The 19,787-nt window shown below is 43.7% G+C and overlaps 1 protein-coding gene across 1 annotated transcript in view; it reads left to right on the top strand.

Moving 5' to 3' along the window:
- Nucleotides 1-13,731: 13,731 nt before the first annotated feature.
- Nucleotides 13,732-19,787, top strand: part of LOC115481662 (G protein-activated inward rectifier potassium channel 1-like) — a 61,105-nt gene continuing 55,049 nt past the window's right edge. The window contains exon 1 of the mRNA XM_030220983.1: nucleotides 13,732-14,397. Within this exon, the coding sequence (XP_030076843.1) occupies nucleotides 13,732-14,397 (666 nt within the window). The remainder of the gene's footprint in view (nucleotides 14,398-19,787) is intronic.

Raw genomic sequence — 19,787 nt, 5'->3', positions numbered from 1 at the left:
GAAAGCCAGATTGAAGTGGATCAAGAATAGCTTGAGTTGAAAGAAAGTCAAGGCAACGGCGGTGAACAGCACGTTCAAGTATCTTGGATAGGAACGGGAGGAGGGAGATGGGGCGATACTTGGAAGGACAGGTAGGGTCCAATGAAGGTTTTTTTAAGGAGTGGTGTGACTACGGCATGTTTGAAGGCATCAGGAACAGTCACAGTGGACAGTGAAAGATTGAGGATATGACAGATAAAAGGGATGACAAAAGGAGAGATAGTGTTAAGTAGATGGGTGGGAATAGGTTCGGAGGAACAGGTAGTTAGTTTCAAGGAGGAAAGAAGATGTGTAGTTTCCTCTTCCGTGATTTCAGAAAAAGAAGAAAAGGAGGCAGGGGTTGGAGGGTTGAGAGAATGGACTAAGGGAAGGAGAGGTGGAGGTGACCTTAATTGTTTTTTATACCTTTCAAACCTTGAATAAAAATATTGAACTGGGAAAAAAAAGCTCAAAACTTTATTTTTTTCAGGAGGCCTTTGGATTTGCTCCCGATGAATTGCTAGCCTATGTGGGAATTGCAGGGACTTATTTTTTATTCCCGCTTCCCTTCTTCTCCCTGCTATCCACTTTGCTATCATATGAATGATTGTAGTTCCTTTCCATTTTAAATTAGATTTTGTACACCGATTTGACCTTTTGTATGGAAAGACGGTTTATCAAGTTCACTGTAAACATCAGTAGACAGCTTGGGGGCGGGGCCAGAGATTGGTTTCTTTGTCCCCTCCTGTCAAAATGATGTTCTGCTACCCTTAGCACAATAATAATTGCATTCAATTACCTGCTTTGGAAGTTTAAAATAAAGATACTTTCACAAGAGGTAAGTGAAATCAACTGATGGTACATAAGTACGTAAGTATTGCCATACTGGGACAGATCAAAGGTCCAGCAAGCCCAGCATCCTGTTTCCAACAGTGGCCAATTCAGGTCACAAATACCTGGCAAGATCCCAAAAAAGTACAAAACATTTTGTTCTGCTTGACCCAGAAATAGTGGATTTTCCCCAAGTCCATTTAATAATAAGTACATAAGTACATAAGTAATGCCATACTGGGAAAAGACCAAGGGTCCATCGAGCCCAGCATCCTGTCCACGACAGCGGCCAATCCAGGCCAAGGGCACCTGGCAAGCTTCCCAAACGTACAAACATTCTATACATGTTATTCCTGGGATTTTGGATTTTTCCAAGTCCGTTTAGTAGCGGTTTATGGACTTGTCCTTTAGGAATCCGTCCAACCCCTTTTTAAACTCTGCTAAGCTAACCGCCTTCACCACTTTCTCCGGCAACGAATTCCAGAGTTTAATTACACGTTGGGTGAAGAAAAATTTTCTCTGATTTGTTTTAAATTTACTACACTGTAGTTTCTGTTGGAATGTAATTGTATTTTACATGCATTGCCTGTCACCTATTATTTCTCTGTGATTACTCTGTGACCTCTGATGTGAATTACTTAGAGAGGTCACACAGCTATGCAACTTCCTGTGGGGGTTAGATGCAGCAGATGCAGCACATGGAGCACATGGAGCTCATGATCTCTCCTAACCTGAGAGGATCTATGGTGGTGTGAGCATCCATTACCATCTAAGCACATGGAAGGAGCTGATAATACAAATGTATAGTAATATGTATATATAAGCCTGTCTGATTATAATCTAACTACAAACTGTGAGTAAACAGATGTTTTGTTACTTCAACTTTAAAGTGACTCAGCAGTGAATTATTCAGGGGTGAATGAGAGAGAGATGAAGAAAGAAATTAACATTTCTAAAGCTGAAGCTGTGTGTACTAAAATCTGCTAATTATTTACTACAAATAATCCAACAAAAGGGTTATGGGCCCAGGGTCAGGAATTGAAAAAGAAGAGAAATATTACCAGGCAGAAAAAAAGGCCACATTTTTCTCTTAAGTTTTAAAGGAAAGATTCAGTCTGTCTCTCTCTCCCCCCACACAGCAGACAGAAGGCTAAGAAAATGGCTGAGGGAAGAAATTCACCATTGTTCTATTCTCTCAAGGTGCCTAGATTAACTGAGTTTAATTATCGGCAGTGGGAATTAAGATTCATATGTCTCCTTCGAGCAAAAAGATTAAATATATGCTTAGACCAAGACAGAACAGATGAAAATATGGCTGAATGGGACAATGCAAACTATTATGTGAAGTGCATGCTTTTGGAAGCTCTCTCAGAGAAACAAGCCATATTAGTGGAGGGAAAAGATACACCAAAGGACATTTTATATAAACTGAGAACTATGTATGCAACTACATATGCAAAGCAGCAACCAATTTGGTTAGCAGAGTTGAATGAAACCAAATTAAGGGATAAAAGTAAATGTAATGATCACATTATGCATCTTATGTCTTCATTTCAAAAGTTAGAACTTTCAGGAATTCCCATGTGTGATGCATTGAAAAGAGCATTTCTTTTTACCTCACTATCAAAGAAGTTTGATGTTTTTAGGTCTGTAAATGAGGCCATTGAAGGGCAATCTTTTGAACAGGCAACATCAAAACTAAGGCAGGAATGCATAATAAATGATTCTGAGGAGATGTGTTCTCAAAGTCAGTCAGAGAGAAATGAAACAAATTTCTTGGCAAAGAACAGAGGAAGGCGGAGCTATGGGAAAACTCCACCCAAGGGCAAGCTGATTTGCTACTCATGTGGAAAGGAGGGACATGTATCTAAATGGTGTAAGGAAACACAAAACACTCCCTCTAGCTCACCTAAGCCAATGGAACTAAAGAATTTTCAAACCAGGAAATGTATGAAGGACAAAGATAAACACAAGGGCTTTCTAATGGCAGAAAAATCTTTGACTATGGTAAATAATAATTCAAATGAAAGTACTTGGATTTTGGATTCAGGGAGTACATGCCATTTAACCAATTGTAAAGATTTCTTTCAGGAAATGTGTCCAGAGGAAGGTATTCTTAAAACTGCAAACGCAGGGACTGCTAAGATCCAAGCAAAAGGTATTGGATTCTTAAAATGCAAAGTGTCTAATGAAGTTAAAGAAATTCCTGTAAGTGATGTCTTGTATATTCCCCAAGCAGTTTGCAATATGCTTAGTGTATCTACATTAGATAAGAAGGGATTTGTGATTCATTTTGAAAATAGTAAGTGCACAATCTCTAAAAATGATGAAGTGTATGCTGAAGCTTTTATGCATAATGATGTTTATAAACTGAGCATTTCAGGTGAAGCCTCACATATGGCGCAAGTAAGGAAGAATGATGGTAAATGTAGTCTGGAAATCTGGCACCGCCGCCTGGGACATCGTGATTCTAAGGTGATCCAGGATCTTTACAGTAAGCAACTGGCCACCGGCATTCAGATAAGTGCAGATGCTGGTAAAATTGAGAAATGCATAGACTGTGTTACTCAAAAAGGTGTGAGACCCTCATTTCCTGCATACACAGGAAATAGGAGTAATAAAGTACTGGACTTAATACACAGTGACTTATGTGGACCGTTTAATATCCCATCATTGGGAAATAACAGATTTGTGCTAATATTCTTGGATGATTTCTCTAGATATTGTGTGGCCTATTTGCTGAAAGAGAAAAGTCAAGTCACAGACATGCTGAAGAAATACGTAGCCATGGTGAACAATAAATTTGAAAGAAAACCAAAGGTTCTTCAGACCGACAATGGTGGTGAGTTCACTTCACAAAGCATGCGCACATTTCTAGAACAAGAAGGCATTCAGCATATCACAACAGTAGCTTATACACCAGAGCAAAATTCTGTTGCAGAGAGAAAATTTAGGTCACTTGTGGAAATGACCAGATGTATGCTGTCAGATAGCAATCTCCCTAAAAGACTATGGGGGGAAGCCATTCTCACAGCAGTGTACCTACAAAACAGAATGCCAACTAAAGGCGCTGAGCGCACACCACATGAGACATGGCATGGTAGGAAGCCAAACCTGTCACACATAAGAACATTTGGAAGTACAGCATATGCTCATGTACCAAAGCAAAGAAGGCATAAGCTGGATTCCACAAAAGAAAGGGGCATTTTAGTTGGCTATGCTCCAGGACACAAAGGATATAGAATTTTGAATCTGAAAACTGGCATTGTTGGCATAAGACATGTTACATATTTTGATGAAAACAAAAGGGTTGATAAAGGCTGGATTATCCCAGATGAGCCTTATCATCCAGAATATGAAACTAGAACCATAATAGACATGCCAGTGTATATAAATGCCATACCAAGGCAGATGTCTGAAAGCAACTCATCTGTATCTAACGAGGAACAGGCAGAGGAAGCAGACACAGAAAGGATCATTGAAGAAGACAGTACAGTTGGAGAAGGGGAATCAATTGGAGAAGAACTCTCAGATTTAGAGGATGCGGAAAGGTCAGACCAACCTGTTGTCAGACGCTCATCCAGGGAAAACAAAGGTGTTCCACCCCCAAGACTGTCTTACCTAACAAAGTCAGCAGAAGCTCAAGAGCCCTTAACATGGGATGAGATTGAAAAAATGCCAGCAGAAGAAGCTGCTGAATGGCATAAAGCTGCACAAGAAGAAATTGATGCATTGGATAAAAATAATACTTGGATTCTTACAAAATTACCTCCTGGCAAGAAAGCTATAGGATGCAAATGGGTATTCAAGTTAAAAAGGAATGCACAAGGAAAAGTGGAAAGGTATAAAGCCAGATTAGTGGCAAAGGGATATCTTCAAAAATATGGAGAAGATTTTGATGAAGTGTTTGCACCTGTAGTGAAACACACGACAATAAGAACACTTCTGAGCATTGCAGTCTCAAAAGGCATGCAAGTCAACCACATTGATGTGAAAACAGCGTTTCTTCACGGAGATATAACTGAAGACTTGTACATGGAACAGCCAACAGGTTTCATAAATACAAAACAAAGACAGCTAGTGTGTAAATTAAACAAAGGTCTTTATGGATTAAAGCAAAGTGCAAAATGTTGGAATGAAAAATTGCATGAAATATTGACAAATTTAGGATTTAAGCAAGGTGAAGCAGATAAATGCTTGTACACTAGGTGCAGAAATGGACAATATGCATACATTTTAGCTTTTGTTGATGATCTGCTCATTGCAAGCGAAAGTGAGCAAGAGTACAAGGACATTGTAAAGTGTTTAAACCAGAATGTTGAGATAAAAGAACTTGGAAATGTGTCATACTATCTTGGTATAGAAATTGAGAAACAAAATGATGGTTCTTATCTTCTAAGCCAGAAGCAGAAAATAAATGAGCTTATTGAAAGTTTAGGTATGCAAGATGCCCAAGTTGTAAGCACTCCCATGATCACTGATTTTCTGAAGGATGAAACAGTAAGAGAACCTTTACCAGATAACATCCAATATAGATCAGCCATAGGTAAGCTTTTATATCTAGCTACCACATACAGGGCTGATATAGCAAATGCAGTAGGAATTTTGAGCAGAAGGGTCAGCTCACCTACCAAATCAGATTGGACTGCAGTTAAAAGGATGGTAAGGTATTTAAAGGGTACCATTGATTGTAAATTAAAGATTTCAGCCAATAGTAATCCAAAACTAATATGTTACTGTGATTCAGATTGGGCAGGGGATCATTCTGATTATAAATCCACAAGTGGATATGTGTTTATGTATGGAAATGTACAAATTTCATGGGCCAGTCATAAACAAAGTATTGTGAGTTTGTCTTCTACAGAAGCTGAATATGTGGCCGTATCGGAAGCGTGCAGAGAACTGATGTGGATTGAAAAACTTATGCTGGATTTTGGAATAGCTGAAAAGAGACCAATCCAGATAATGGAAGATAATCAGAGCTGCATCCGACTGTCACAGAATGACAAGGTTCAGTCACGCACCAAGCACATCGCAACGAAATACCACAACGTGCGAGAGTTGGTGAAAGAAGGGGTCATCAGTCTACACTATTGTCACACCAGTGAGATGACAGCTGACATCATGACCAAACCGTTACCCAGAGAACATTTTGTGAATCTTCGTATAAAGCTTGGACTTTGTATGAATAAATAATTGCATGACAGTTATGCATGAGAAGGGGTTTGTTGGAATGTAATTGTATTTTACATGCATTGCCTGTCACCTATTATTTCTCTGTGATTACTCTGTGACCTCTGATGTGAATTACTTAGAGAGGTCACACAGCTATGCAACTTCCTGTGGGGGTTAGATGCAGCAGATGCAGCACATGGAGCACATGGAGCTCATGATCTCTCCTAACCTGAGAGGATCTATGGTGGTGTGAGCATCCATTACCATCTAAGCACATGGAAGGAGCTGATAATACAAATGTATAGTAATATGTATATATAAGCCTGTCTGATTATAATCTAACTACAAACTGTGAGTAAACAGATGTTTTGTTACTTCAACTTTAAAGTGACTCAGCAGTGAATTATTCAGGGGTGAATGAGAGAGAGATGAAGAAAGAAATTAACATTTCTAAAGCTGAAGCTGTGTGTACTAAAATCTGCTAATTATTTACTACAAATAATCCAACAGTTTCATCGCATGCCCCCTAGTCCTAGTATTTTTGGAAAGTGTGAACAGACGCTTCACATCCACCTGTTCCACTCCACTCATTATTTTATATACCTCTATCATGTCTCCCCTCAGCCGTCTCTTCTCCAAGCTGTATAGCCCTAGCCTCCTTAGTCTTTCTTCATAGGGAAGTCGTTCCATCCCCGCTATCATTTTAGTCGCCCTTCACTGCACCTTTTCCAATTCTACTATATCTTTCTTGAGATGCGGCGACCAGAATTGAACACAATACTCAAGGTGCGGTCGCACCATGGAGCGATACAACGGCATTATAACATCCTCACACCTGTTTTCCATACCTTTCCTGATAATACCCAACATTCTATTCGCTTTCTTAGCCGCAGCAGCACACTGAGCAGAAGGTTTCAGTGTGTTATCGACGACGACACCCAGATCCCTTTCTTGGTCCGTAACTCCTAACGTGGAACCTTGCATGACGTAGCTATAATTCGGGTTCTTTTTTCCCACATGCATCACCTTGCACTTGCTCACATTAAACATCATCTGCCATTTAGCTGCCCAGTCTCATAAGGTCCTCTTGTAATTTTTCACAATCCTGTCGCGATTTAACGACTTTGAATAACTTTGTGTCATCAGCAAATTTAATTACCTCGCTAGTTACTCCCATCTCTAAATCTATAGACTTTTCCTTTAGGAAGCCATCCAAACCTTTTGAAACTCCGCTAAGCTAACCGCCTTTACCACATTCTCTGGCAACAAATTCCAGAGTTGAATTACACGTTGAGTGAAGAAACATTTTCTCCGATTCATTTTAAATTTACTACTTTGTAGCTTCATCTCATGCCCCCTAGTCCTAGTATTTTTGGAAAGCATAAACAGATGCTTCACATCTACCTGTTGGTGTACACTTCATATTTTTGCATTTGCAGGAAAAACAAAAAACAAACAAAAAATAATCCTTCCTTGACAAGGAAAGAAATTAAACTATGGAGCAAACAGCACCTTACTAAAACAATCTCTGTCTGCCCCAGGAAACATTTTAAAACTAAGTTGGATGCGTTCCTAGAGGCTAATGGAATTACTGGGTAATCAGACTCTTCGACACTCTAATTAATAGGTACTGATCCAGGGATGTGTTCAGATTGCCTTTTTGGAACCAGAAAGGAATTTTTTTAATAAACTAATGGAACAGATTTGGCTTCAGTTCATTAAGATATTTGCCTTCCTTTGGGTCACTTTAAATAATAATTATCCCCTACTGAGAGTCATTCAAAAAGACCCTTTGGCGTAGTTCGTTTATTTATATTTATTTATTTATATTATTTATTATTAGGATTTATTTACTGCCTTTTTTGAAGGAATTCGCTCAAGGTGGTGTACAATAAGAATAGATCAAACATGAACAAAAGGCAATTACAGCAGTAAAAATATTGAAATAACAATACAAAGTATGGCCTAGTAGACCACTTACAATGTCAACACAATACATAATAGAACATTTTAATTGATAGTGTAAGGTATAAAGAAAGAGATAGGTAAGAGAGGAGTCCGAAAATAAGGTGACTAATTTAAATAAAGTTGTACATGAGATCACAGAGATGATTAAATGTTTTATCAGCTAGGGTAGGAGTGGATAAACATGCCCTACAGCAGCCTGTTTCACTCCTTGTGTGTGTGAGTGAGACTAACAAGATAGTTACTTCTTCCATTTAAGGCCGGGTTGAAGAGCCAAACTTTCACCTGCTTCCTGAAGTCGAGATAGTCTTGTGTTAAGCGGAGCCTTTCAGGCAGTGCATTCCAGAGTGTGGGGGCTAGTCCGGAGAAGGTTCGCTTGCGGGTATCGCATCGTGTAATGTCTTTTGGAGAGGATGTGGTTAGCGATAGTCCTTGAGAGGACCTTAGTGTCCTTGGCGGTGTGTAGAGGGTCATCCTATTCTTCAGGTACTCAGGGCCATTTCCATTAAGGACGTTGAAGATCAGACATAAGAGTTTTAAATTTAGCCCTGTATTGTACTGGTCGCCAGTGAAGTTTTTATAAAAATGGTGTGATGTGGTCATGTCGCTTGCAACCTTCTATTAGTCTTGCTGCCACATTCTGAATCAATTGGAGCTGGAGTTGACAGAAGTCTCCCTCCAATCACAGTTGACAGCAGTTTGCAAGAGTTTGCTTTTGTGTTCACATCTGCAGAAGAAGCTTCTTTGTGGACTCGCAGGGCCAGCCTTAGGCAGGGGCAACAAAGGTGGCCGCACGGGGCCCCATGCTTAACCGAGACAGCACCTCTGTTTCACTCTCTTCTGCCCCTGGGTCCAGCATCTCCTCCCTCTCTCAACCCCTTCTGCCCATGGTGGGGCATCTGCACCTGTCTCTGAACCTCCCCTCCCCCTCCTCATCATTTTGTACCCTAAATGGTGTCTTTCCCCAGTCTACAGTTTACAGTGTTGCTGGTGGTCAGTCCTGGAATCTTCCTTCTGCAGTATCTCACCCTTATAGAAACAGGAAGCACTTATATCCCACATTATCCAAAAGACATATTGAGGCATATTTTCAAAGCACTTTGGGAGGCTAAGTTCCATAGGTTTCTATGGAACTTTGGGAGGCTAAGTGCTTTGAAAATGAGCCTGATTGTAACATATAGTAGATGACAGCAGAAAAAGACCTGCACGGTTCATCCAGTCTGCCCAACAAGATAAACTCATATGTGCTACTTTTTGAGTATACCTACTTTGATTTGTACCTGTGCTCTTCAGGGCACAGACCGTATAAGTCTGCCCAGCACTATCCCCGCCTCCCACTACCGGCTGTTGCCACCCAATCTCGCCTAAGCTCCTGAGGATCCATTCCTTCTGAACAGGATTCCTTTATGTTTATCCCACGCATGTTTGAATTCCGTTACCGTTTTCATTTCCACCACCTCCCGCGGGTCAATGTGGTTTACAGTTAACATCAAAATCACAACATTAAAGAATACAAAACAATGGAAATCACAAAAAAGGATCCCTATTAACCAACTCTTACTAAAAATGTTCTAAAAAGAAATATTTTTAACCTTTTACAAAATGACAAATAATTATTTCTGCATCTGATGTCCTTAGGAAGAGAATGCCACCATTTTGCTCCCTGGTAAGCAAGCCCTGCAGAAAAAAATGATTTATAAACCAAGTTATTACAAATCGGAAAATGAACAAGCAAATGATCCCTGGAACCCAACGCAGCATTTTGAATCGAAAGCTCCACTAGACTTTGCATGTAACCTGGAGCTATGCCAAAAATACTTGATAGATCAACGTACAGAGTTTAAAAGCCAAACGTGCTTAATTGGAAGCCAGTGCAGCATGCATATCGTGAAACCTTAAAATTAAATGTGCTGCCATATTCTGAGCTGTCTGCCGGATAAACAGCATTACAATAATCTACCTGCACCAGAATCCGTAAGGAATTGGTAGAAAGAAAAATTCGAATCCTCCTCAATTTCCACAGAGTGGGGGGTCGTACGCCACAGAGGAAAGGTTCGGGGATTGGTCTCCAGCAGTGCAAATGAATCACTGCTGTCACTGGTGAGTTGTATTCTCAGGGAGAGATAATGTTTAAGGTACAATATGTGTGTGTGGGGGGGGGGGGGGGAGGTTAGAGAGAGGGGCAGACAGTGGACTATGGTGGTAAGTCAGGGGAGCCCAGCAAACTTGTCCGCATAGGGCTCTGCAATTGCCAAGGCCAGCACAATAAATCCATTTCATTGCATGTCACCAAGTCAAGAGCAAGTGAAATTAATAGCAAGTCATAAGTACATATAAGTACGTAAGTAATGCCACACTGGGAAAAGACCAAGGGTCCATCGAGCCCAGCATCCTGTCCACGACAGCGGCCAATCCAGGCCAAGGGCACCTGGCGAGCTTCCCAAACGTACAAACATTCTATACATGTTATTCCTGGAATTGTGGATTTTTCCCAAGTCCATTTAGTAGTGGTTTATGGACTTGTCCTTTAGGAAACCGTCTAACCCCTTTTTAAACTCTGACAAGCTAACCGCCTTCACCACGTTCTCAAGCAACAAATTCCAGAGTTTAATTACGCGTTGGGTGAAGAAATATTTTCTCCGATTTGTTTTAAATTTACTACACTGTAGTTTCATCGCATGCCCCCTAGTCCTAGTGTTTTTGGAAAGCGTGAACAGACGCTTCACATCCACCTGTTCCACTCCACACATTATTTTATATGCCTCTATCATGTCTCCCCTGAGTCGTCTCTTCTCCAAGCTGAAAAGCCCTAGCCTCCTTAGTCTTTCTTCATAGGGAAGTCGTCCCATCCCCGCTATCATTTTAGTCGCCCTTCGCTGCACCTTTTCCAATTCCAATTCCATCGGCAACCAGTCTTTCTGCTCCTTTTTGTGTTTTGCTAGCGACAAATAACAGTGGGAAACGATGATGCCACAGTAGGTGGATAGATGAGAGGGAGAAGGGGGAAGGAAGGAGAGATGAAATCTATGTGGATATATTGAGGCAGAAAAGCAAGAAATGGAGCAGAGAGATGAAAAGGAAAGATCAATGTCAGAGAGGGAGGCAAGTGAAGATGTGAAGACAGGAGAAGATACAAGAAAGGGAACTTGGAAAAGAGTTAGGAGAAGGTAGGCAACAGGAAAGCAGAAGACAGAGACTGGGACCAATATGATCAGAAAAATAAAATATCCAGGCAACACAGAGCTGTTTGCATATATCTAACATAGTAACATAGTAGATGATGGCAGAAAAAGACCTCCCCACCTCCCAACTACCAGTCCCGCCTCCCACCACTAGCTCTGGCACAGACTGTATAAGTCGACCCAGCACTAGCCCCGCCTCCCAATCACTAGCCCCGCCTCCCACCACTAGCTCTGGCACAGACCGTATAAGTCTGCCCAGCACTAGCCCCGCCTCCCAATCACTAGCCCCGCCTCCCGCCACCGGCTCTGCCACCTAAACTCGGCTAAGCTCCCAAGGATACATTCCTTCTGAACAGGATTCCTTTATGTTTATCCCACGCATGTAAGGAGGGATGCAATTAAGGAGAGATGGAAAGAGAAGGATGGGAGGAATTATCTAACTTAGAATTTGTGGAAATATGTTCTGCATTTGGTGAGGGTACATAAGTACATAAGTACATAAGTACATAAGTAGTGCCATACTGGGAAAGACCAAAGGTCCATCTAGCCCAGCATCCTGTCACCGACAGTGGCCAATCCAGGTCAAGGGCACCTGGCACGCTCCCCAAACGTAAAAACATTCCAGACAAGTTATACCTAAAAATGCGGTCTATGGACTTGTCCTTTAGGAATCTATCTAACCCCTTTTTAAACTCCGTCAAGCTAACCGCCCGTACCACGTTCTCCGGCAACGAATTCCAGAGTCTAATTACACGTTGGGTGAAGAAAAATTTTCTCCGATTCGTTTTAAATTTACCACACTGTAGCTTCAACTCATGCCCTCTAGTCCTAGTATTTTTGGATAGCGTGAACAGTCGCTTCACATCCACCCGATCCATTCCACTCATTATTTTATACACTTCTATCATATCTCCCCTCAGCCGTCTCTTCTCCAAGCTGAAAAGCCCTAGCCTTCTCAGCCTCTCTTCATAGGAAAGTCGTCCCATCCCCACTATCATTTTCGTCGCCCTTCGCTGTACCTTTTCCAATTCTACTATGTCTGTATTCTATGTGTGTGACAGAGATGGGGTGTTCAGCTAATGTCTGTTTCTGTGTTGGAATGTACAGCAGTCCAGCTTGTTTGGTTTTGCCTGTGAGTTTGCTGCTGTTTTAGGGTCCGATGCTGTCATTTGAGTCTTTCTGTACAACTTCAGTGTGGTTTTGCAACTTTCAATTTTTTGGTGACTAGCATTATTAATCATACTCAGATTTCTTACTTTACCTTCACACAAGTGATATAGCTGGGGGAAGGATAGGACAGAGACTATTATATTTCTCTCCCCCCCCCCCCCCCACATCTGTAAAAGCCTTATGTTCTCCTAAAGAGGCACATTTTTAAATAGAGAGGGAGGAGCATTGGAGCCAGTTTTTGGCAGGACAATCGTTCGAACCACATGCAAAAGTGCCAGCTGCCTAATTATTATTCATTTTTTCCTACCGATTTTGTACGTTCAAATCAGACGAAGGAAGACCTGCATTTTTTCCCTTTGTTGCCACCAGAGGGCGCCACACTCTTAGTAATTATAGCGGACTAGTGCTGACATGAATCACAGTTCAGAAGAGACGGTGTCTATGGATTTTCCTTATCTCCGTCGATTAAATACCGGTTTGCCGTGTACCCCCTTGTACACCCTGATCAGAGCCAAAAGGAAGGCTCAAGCTGCACACATGAAAAGAAATGATTGTTACAGTTTCTCAAATCTGTTCAAGCTTTAATTGGTCAACAGATCAGAACTATTCATTTGCTGTCTTGATCAGAAGAAGTGTGGGTGGGTGTCTCTCTCCCCCTTTTGCTAACCAGTTGCTTGGAAATACAAGGAATCCGGATGCCTTTGATCTGTTCTGCTATATAACCGGGTTACATTTTTTTTTAATTGAGGGAGGTGGATTATTATTTTTTCATTCCCTTGCCTCGGTCCTCCTTGCTCTCATTAATCTGGACATCTCTCCCCCACTCCTCTGGAGGATTTTCTCAGGGACTGATAGGTCCGGAGAAGCTTGCAAGAAGAAAACAGCTCCTCCTTTCCCCCTGCTCAGCCTACAAACGCCTCTCCACGACCCCCCTGGAGATCTGATCAGCCACTGCCTGCCTTTTCGTTCCTCCAAGCGTGTTCTTTCAAATCCTGGGCTAGAGGCTCTCTCCCTTTGCTTCAAGTCTGAAGAGTCTTTCAGCAACCAGAGGGGTCTCCTCTCCACCAGCCTTTCAAAGCACCTCAACACAGAAGCTATCAGCCGAACCAAAGAGGGTAATAAAACGTATATCATATAAATGCCTGTATCTCAGAGCAGCAGAAATCCAAGCTGGCCATTCCAGGAGATGTTCATAGTAGAGCTGCTGGGCAAAACCAAGGTCCACAGGAGGTAGGGGCCACGACGGAGGAAACAGTGCCAAGGTGGACTCCCCCAAAGTGCCAAAGGTTGTAGCCACCTGCCCCCACACTCATGCCAATTCCTGGCGGAGACTTCTCCATCCTGCCAGGGCAAACTTTTCAACTGTAGCCAAAGGTCTACTGAAAGGGACATGTCAGCCTTGAGGAGGAAGTTTGGCGAGGACTACCAGGTGGTGACCACCTTGCGGGGCAGTGCTTACACCCCTCCCCTCAAAAAGAAAAGGCAGAGGTTTGTGGATAAAAACGGCAGGTGCAATGTTCAGCATGGCAACCTGGGGGGCGAGACCAGCAGGTACCTCTCGGACCTCTTCACCACCCTGGTGGACCTCAAGTGGAGATGGAACCTTCTGATCTTCATCCTCACTTACACGGTGGCCTGGTTGGTGATGGCCTCCATGTGGTGGATCATTGCCTACATCCGAGGGGACCTCAACCGGGCTCACGATGACAACTACACCCCTTGCGTGGCCAATGTCTACAACTTCCCATCCGCCTTCCTCTTCTTCATCGAGACAGAAGCCACCATTGGCTATGGCTTCAGGTACATCACGGAGAAGTGCCCCGAGGGCATCATCCTCTTCCTCTTCCAGTCCCTGCTGGGATCCATCGTGGACGCGTTCCTGATAGGCTGCATGTTCATTAAAATGTCCCAGCCCAAGAAGCGAGCCGAGACCCTCATGTTCAGCCACCACGCCGTGGTCTCGCAGCGTGACGGCAAACTGTGCCTCATGTTCCGAGTGGGCAACTTACGCAACAGCCATATGGTGTCGGCCCAGATCAGATGCAAGCTCATCAAGGTGAGTGGAGCCCTTGCCAGGTTGGCCAATGGGAAGCAGCTGAGCCAGCTTGCCTGTATCTCCCGTTCTCTCGGAAGGGAAAGTGAGCGTTAGGGGGATTGGCAAATTCTTTCCAGTGGAAAGTGCAGGGAGGGGGTGTGTGTGTGGGGGGAGGGGGAGATACTGATATCACTGTGTTTATCTTCTCTCTCTGTGGAGCTCCCACAGACATCAATAAGTAACATTCATAAGAAATATTTAACACCTGTCTAATGGTAGAAGAATCAGCAGGATTTGGGGGGGGCTTTTATTTAAGGGATTCGCTAGCATTCGTAGATGCTGCTGGCTTTTGGAGCTCAGATAATACCTTTAAAAGAACAATTAGACGCTGATCCGATGATGCTCACCCCAGGGAAGTGTTGAGATGTATAAAAAGCTGATAAATATGATTAGGCTTTTAAATTACTGCTGAAACTACTTCCTTACCGAGTGCCCTGGAAGCTCTCAGCTGTGGCAGATGGAATAGGGAGCATCCAGTGCCCTGTGCAGAGTTATCAGAGGATGCAACCTGTAAACATCACCTACCCTCTTTATTGCTGTCCTTTGGTTTATGAATGAGATAAGGTTTAGCAGAGGCTCCACCACTCCTCACCTCCACAGAACCGACCTCCTAACTGTGGGTCCTGTGTGGATCAGTCATGTGTTATGTACAGTGCAAATCAGAGCCCCCCCCCCCCTCCCCATACACCCCTTTCCACTCCTCTAGCAAAAGTGAATCTTCTCTTGCCTCCCACGCCTATTTAAAAATCTGCAAATCCCACTCACTTAAAAATGCCTGGGGGGAGAAGAGATGGGACTTGGGGGGGGGGGGAATTCCGGGGCATTTAAAATGAGAAAATGCACATTTACAATACTGACCTGGTACGTGGTGCGCTGGATCCTGCAAATCTTTAAACATATTAAGGTTTCATTTTGAAAGTTTGAAAAACAGGCGAGTGCAGGTTGTACACAATATGGCCCCTGGCAGGATACTTGTGTAAGGTGTTGCCTGTCACAATAAAGTTTTGTGAGTGTTATATGCCAGAGGAACAATCACAGAATTAAAGAAAATCCCTAAAACATCTGGAGGGACAATTCAAGGCATAGAAGCCGACTCTGTGGGTGCTTGAGTACCCCCGATATTGAGAAAATTCCTTGTATATGTCCAGGGAGGAATTATTTCTACTGGACTTAGCACCCCCAATAATTTTGAAAAGTTGGCTCCCATGATTCAAGGCACTCTTCTCTGGCACCTAAGAGGTTAATTAACCTTGATTGCTTTTACCCTTCTTAATTAACAAAATATGGCTGCTATCTGATGGCTGGAGGTTGGCAGCTGTCAACTATTGGCTTCCAGAGCTTGGAAGGATGGTTCCATTGACCCCCCCCCCCCCCAGGTAATATTAAATTAGCACTTCCAAAACCTCCAGAGCTAGAAGAGATCCCCCCCCCCCCCATACAAAAGCCATCTTTGCAGAGTGAGTAAATCACAGCACTTTGCAGCCCCTTTGGTTGCTGAGGTATAAATTTCTTATTCTAGAGTTTGTGAAAATATCCATTTGCTTCCCTGAAGAGATTTGACCCAAAACTGGTTCCTGTGCTCTACAAAAGTCATAGATATGTTTTGGCATAGCTTTTAAACCAATGGAATAAATTCCAGGGAGGGACCTTGGAGCACTTATATTTTACCCTATGTCACTTTGCCGTAATTTTCAAGGGGGCATATGTCTGGCCATTGATTGATTTTCCCTATGTGTAACTACAACTTCCAATTTGAGAAACAGGGGTGATATGATACAGATGTTCAAATATTTGAAAAGTATTAATCCGCAAACGAACCTTTTCCGGAGGTGTGAAGGCGGTAGAACGAGAGGACATGAAATGAGATTGAAGGGGGGGGGGGGGGGGGCAGACTCAAGAAAAATGTCAGGAAGTATTTTTTCACGGAGAGAGTAGTGGATGCTTGGAATGCCCTCCCGCGGGAGGTGGTGGAAATGAAAACGGTAACAGAATTCAAACACGCGTGGGATAAACATGAAGGAATCCTATTCAGAAGGAATGGATCCTAAGGAGCTTAGCCGAGATTGGGTGGCAGAGCCAGCCGGTGGTGGGAGGCGAGGATAGTGTTGGGCAGACTTATACGGTCTGTGCTAGAGCCAGTGGTGGGAGGCGGGGCTGGTGGTTGGGAGGCGGGGATAGTGCTGGGCAGACTTATACGGTCTGTGCCAGAACCGGTGGTGGGAGGCAGGGCTGGTGGTTGGGAGGCGGGGCTAGTGCTGAGCAAGACTTATACGGTCTGTGCCCTGACAATGGCAGATACAAATCAAGGTAAGGTATACACAAAAAGTAGCACACGTGAAATTATCTTGTTGGGCAGACTGGATGGACCATGCAGGTCTTTTTCTGCCGTCATTTACTATGTTACTATTTATTTCTAATAGTGAGTTTGCACCTTTTTTAAAATCATTTTTTAGCAAAAAAAAAAAGCTGGTACTCAAATGGAAGACCATCCTTCAGGAAGGGGGTAATCACTGAGGGACCTGCCCCAAAACAGCCAGGCCCCCTGCAACAAGCCACAGAATCTACGAAAAGACAGCTTTGGTATACAGAGCCTGGGTTCTTTCATTAATACTTCGGGTTTATGGGTCAAGTTTAGCAGGCGGTGGAAAAGATGCTAGGTACTCGGTACCCCCTGAAAAAAAATCCCCTGCTTTGCCCAAATTAATTCATGCCTTAATGTTACGACACTTTTTTCAGGTTTTCAATTGACAGACATGAAAACATTACAGTGGTTAAATTGATTTTTGCGGTGCCAGACAGTGGGATCGTTCTACCTACCCTCTGCTGAAAGAGCTGTATCAGCTTGCATTCCAGATAAAATATTTACCCTAGTTTGGGATTTCCCCTCTTCTTATCCCAATCTGCCAGATTTTCTATGATTTTACACGTTCGTCATTTTCAGTGTTGTTCGGGCCTTCATTGTGGAACAACCTTCCCTTTAACCTGTGTATGGAAAACGTGTTTCTTTGAAAACCCATTTGGGCATGGTTAGGTTTTCCTTTTTCTGACTTCCAGCAGCAGGATATGAACGCGATCTCTGGACACAGGGCAGGTATATCTGTACTTCTATTAGATTATTGTAATTTCTTTCATTTTATTGTTCTCTGTACACTGCTTAGATGGGTTTTCACAATAGGTGGTGTATTCAATCCTATATAATAAAACGCACCTCCAACATTCTGAAGCTGACTGCATGGCTGAGGCATTCCTGCTCTCTGTATCCATCTCCTGAATTGACATCACGTACTTCCGGGTTCGTCACAAGCAGAAGTGACCAACCACACGAGGTTTCTCGGCTTCAGAATGTTGGAGGTGCATTCTATTAAATAGGATTGGTCAGTTCCTTGAAGCACAGCCAGAGCTCAGCGTCCTGCACAGTAACGTTCAGACACCGGAGAGAGAGAGGGGGGGCCTGATACCAGAGAGAGGGAGGGAGGGAGGGGGGGCCTGACACCAGAGGGGGGGTATCTCTGTCACACACACACTCTCTCTCTCTCACAGTCAATGTCTCTCTTTCTCTCACACACTGTCTCTCACACACTCTGTCTCACACTGTATCACATTCACTCTCTGTGTCACACAGTCACTCACACACTCTCTTGGTCTCATACACTCAGTCTCACAGAGAGTCTGGGTCTCACACACACTCTCTCTCTCTCGCACACACACACACACTCGCACATTCACTCTCTCTCTCTCTCACACATAGTCACTCTCACATACACACTCCGAGGAAAACCTTGCTAGCGCCCGTTTCATTTGTGTCAGAAATGGGCCTTTTTTACTAGTAAATAATAAATTCAGAGTGTTTTCCCATCATACCCCACTTTTACAGAGGCATTCTTCTCAGCAATGATCTTCTGAGTATCTCGCCTACTTGTGCAGAAATAAGGCTCAAAGAACAGCAACCAGCTGATAAAGGGGATGGAACACCTCTCGTATGAGGAAAGGCTGAAGAGGTTAGGGCTCTTCAGCTTGGAAAAGAGACAGCTGAGGGGGGGGGGGGGTGATATGATATCTACAAAATCCTGAGTGGTGTACAATGAGTAGAACTGAATAGATTTTTTTTAATCTTTCAAAAAGTACAAAGACTAGGGAACACTCAATGAAGTTACATGGAAATACTTTTAAAACAAATAGAAATATTTTTTCACCCAATGAATAGTTAAGCTCTGGAACTCTTTGCTGGAGGATTTGGTAACAGCGGTTAGTGTATCTGGCTTTTTAAAAGGTTTGGACAAGTTCCTGGAGGAAAAGTCCATAGTCTGTTATTCAGATAGGCATGGTGAAGCCACTGCTTGCCCTGGGATAGGTAGTATGGAATGTTGCTACTATTTGGGATTCTGGAATGTTGTTGTTGTTTGGGATTCTGGAATGTTGCTACCAATTGGGTTTCTGCCAGGTACTTGTGACCTGGATTGGCCACTGCTGGAAGCAGGATACTGGGCTACATGGACCATTGTTCTGACCCAATATGGCTGTTCTTATAGTCTTATGTTAATTGTGTGTGTGTGTGTGTGTGTGTGTGTTTGTGAGCCATTGTGGGCACCCAACTCCAGTAGTCCTTCTGGCAGTTACTAGCCTTTATCTGCAAGCCACAAGAAGGTTTTCCGTAGTTTAACTCACCACTGTCTAGCTTGGCTGCAGTGGCGTTCCTAGGCTGGCTGACACCCAGGGCAGATCGCCGATGCGCCCCCCCCCCCCCCCCCCGGGTGCAGTGCGGCCCCCCCGGTGAAATTACACTCCCCCCGGGTGCAGCGTGAACCCCCGGGTGCATTTTTACCTGCTGGGGGGGGGGGGGTGCCGCGCGCCTGTCTGCTCCGAGTCCGCTCGCTCCCTGCTGCTCCCTCTGCCCCGGAACAGGAAGTAACCTGTTCCGTGCAGAGGGAGCAGCAGGGAGGGAACGAGCAGACTCAGCCAACAGGCGCGCGGCACCCCCTCCCCCAGCGGCGTGCACCCGGGGCGGACCGCCCCCCCCCCCCTTGGTACGCCACTGCTTGGCTGTCATAATGATGGTCCTTGGCTGCTAGGAGTCATGAACCTTGGCTCCCTTCTATACAAACTTGCTCCAGCCAGTGGGTGTGGCTGCAGATTGACAGCCAGGGTCCCCCCTCCCCCACCTGGAGGCTGGGAGGTTTCTCTCTATAGATCTATCTACTTATCATTTCTATAGCGCTACAAGGCATACGCAGCGCTGTACACCATACACAGAAGAGATCCTCTATCCCAGCCATATTGATGATCGAGGTCCAGAAATGAGCCTAAGGCTCCTGGTTCAGGTTTTCAAGATATCCACAATGAATATTCATGAG

Source organism: Microcaecilia unicolor, chromosome 12 (genome assembly GCF_901765095.1).
Source record: "Microcaecilia unicolor chromosome 12, aMicUni1.1, whole genome shotgun sequence".
In the NCBI taxonomy this organism is placed as follows: Eukaryota; Metazoa; Chordata; class Amphibia; order Gymnophiona; family Siphonopidae; genus Microcaecilia; species Microcaecilia unicolor.
This window is presented reverse-complemented; position numbering and strand designations above follow the sequence as displayed.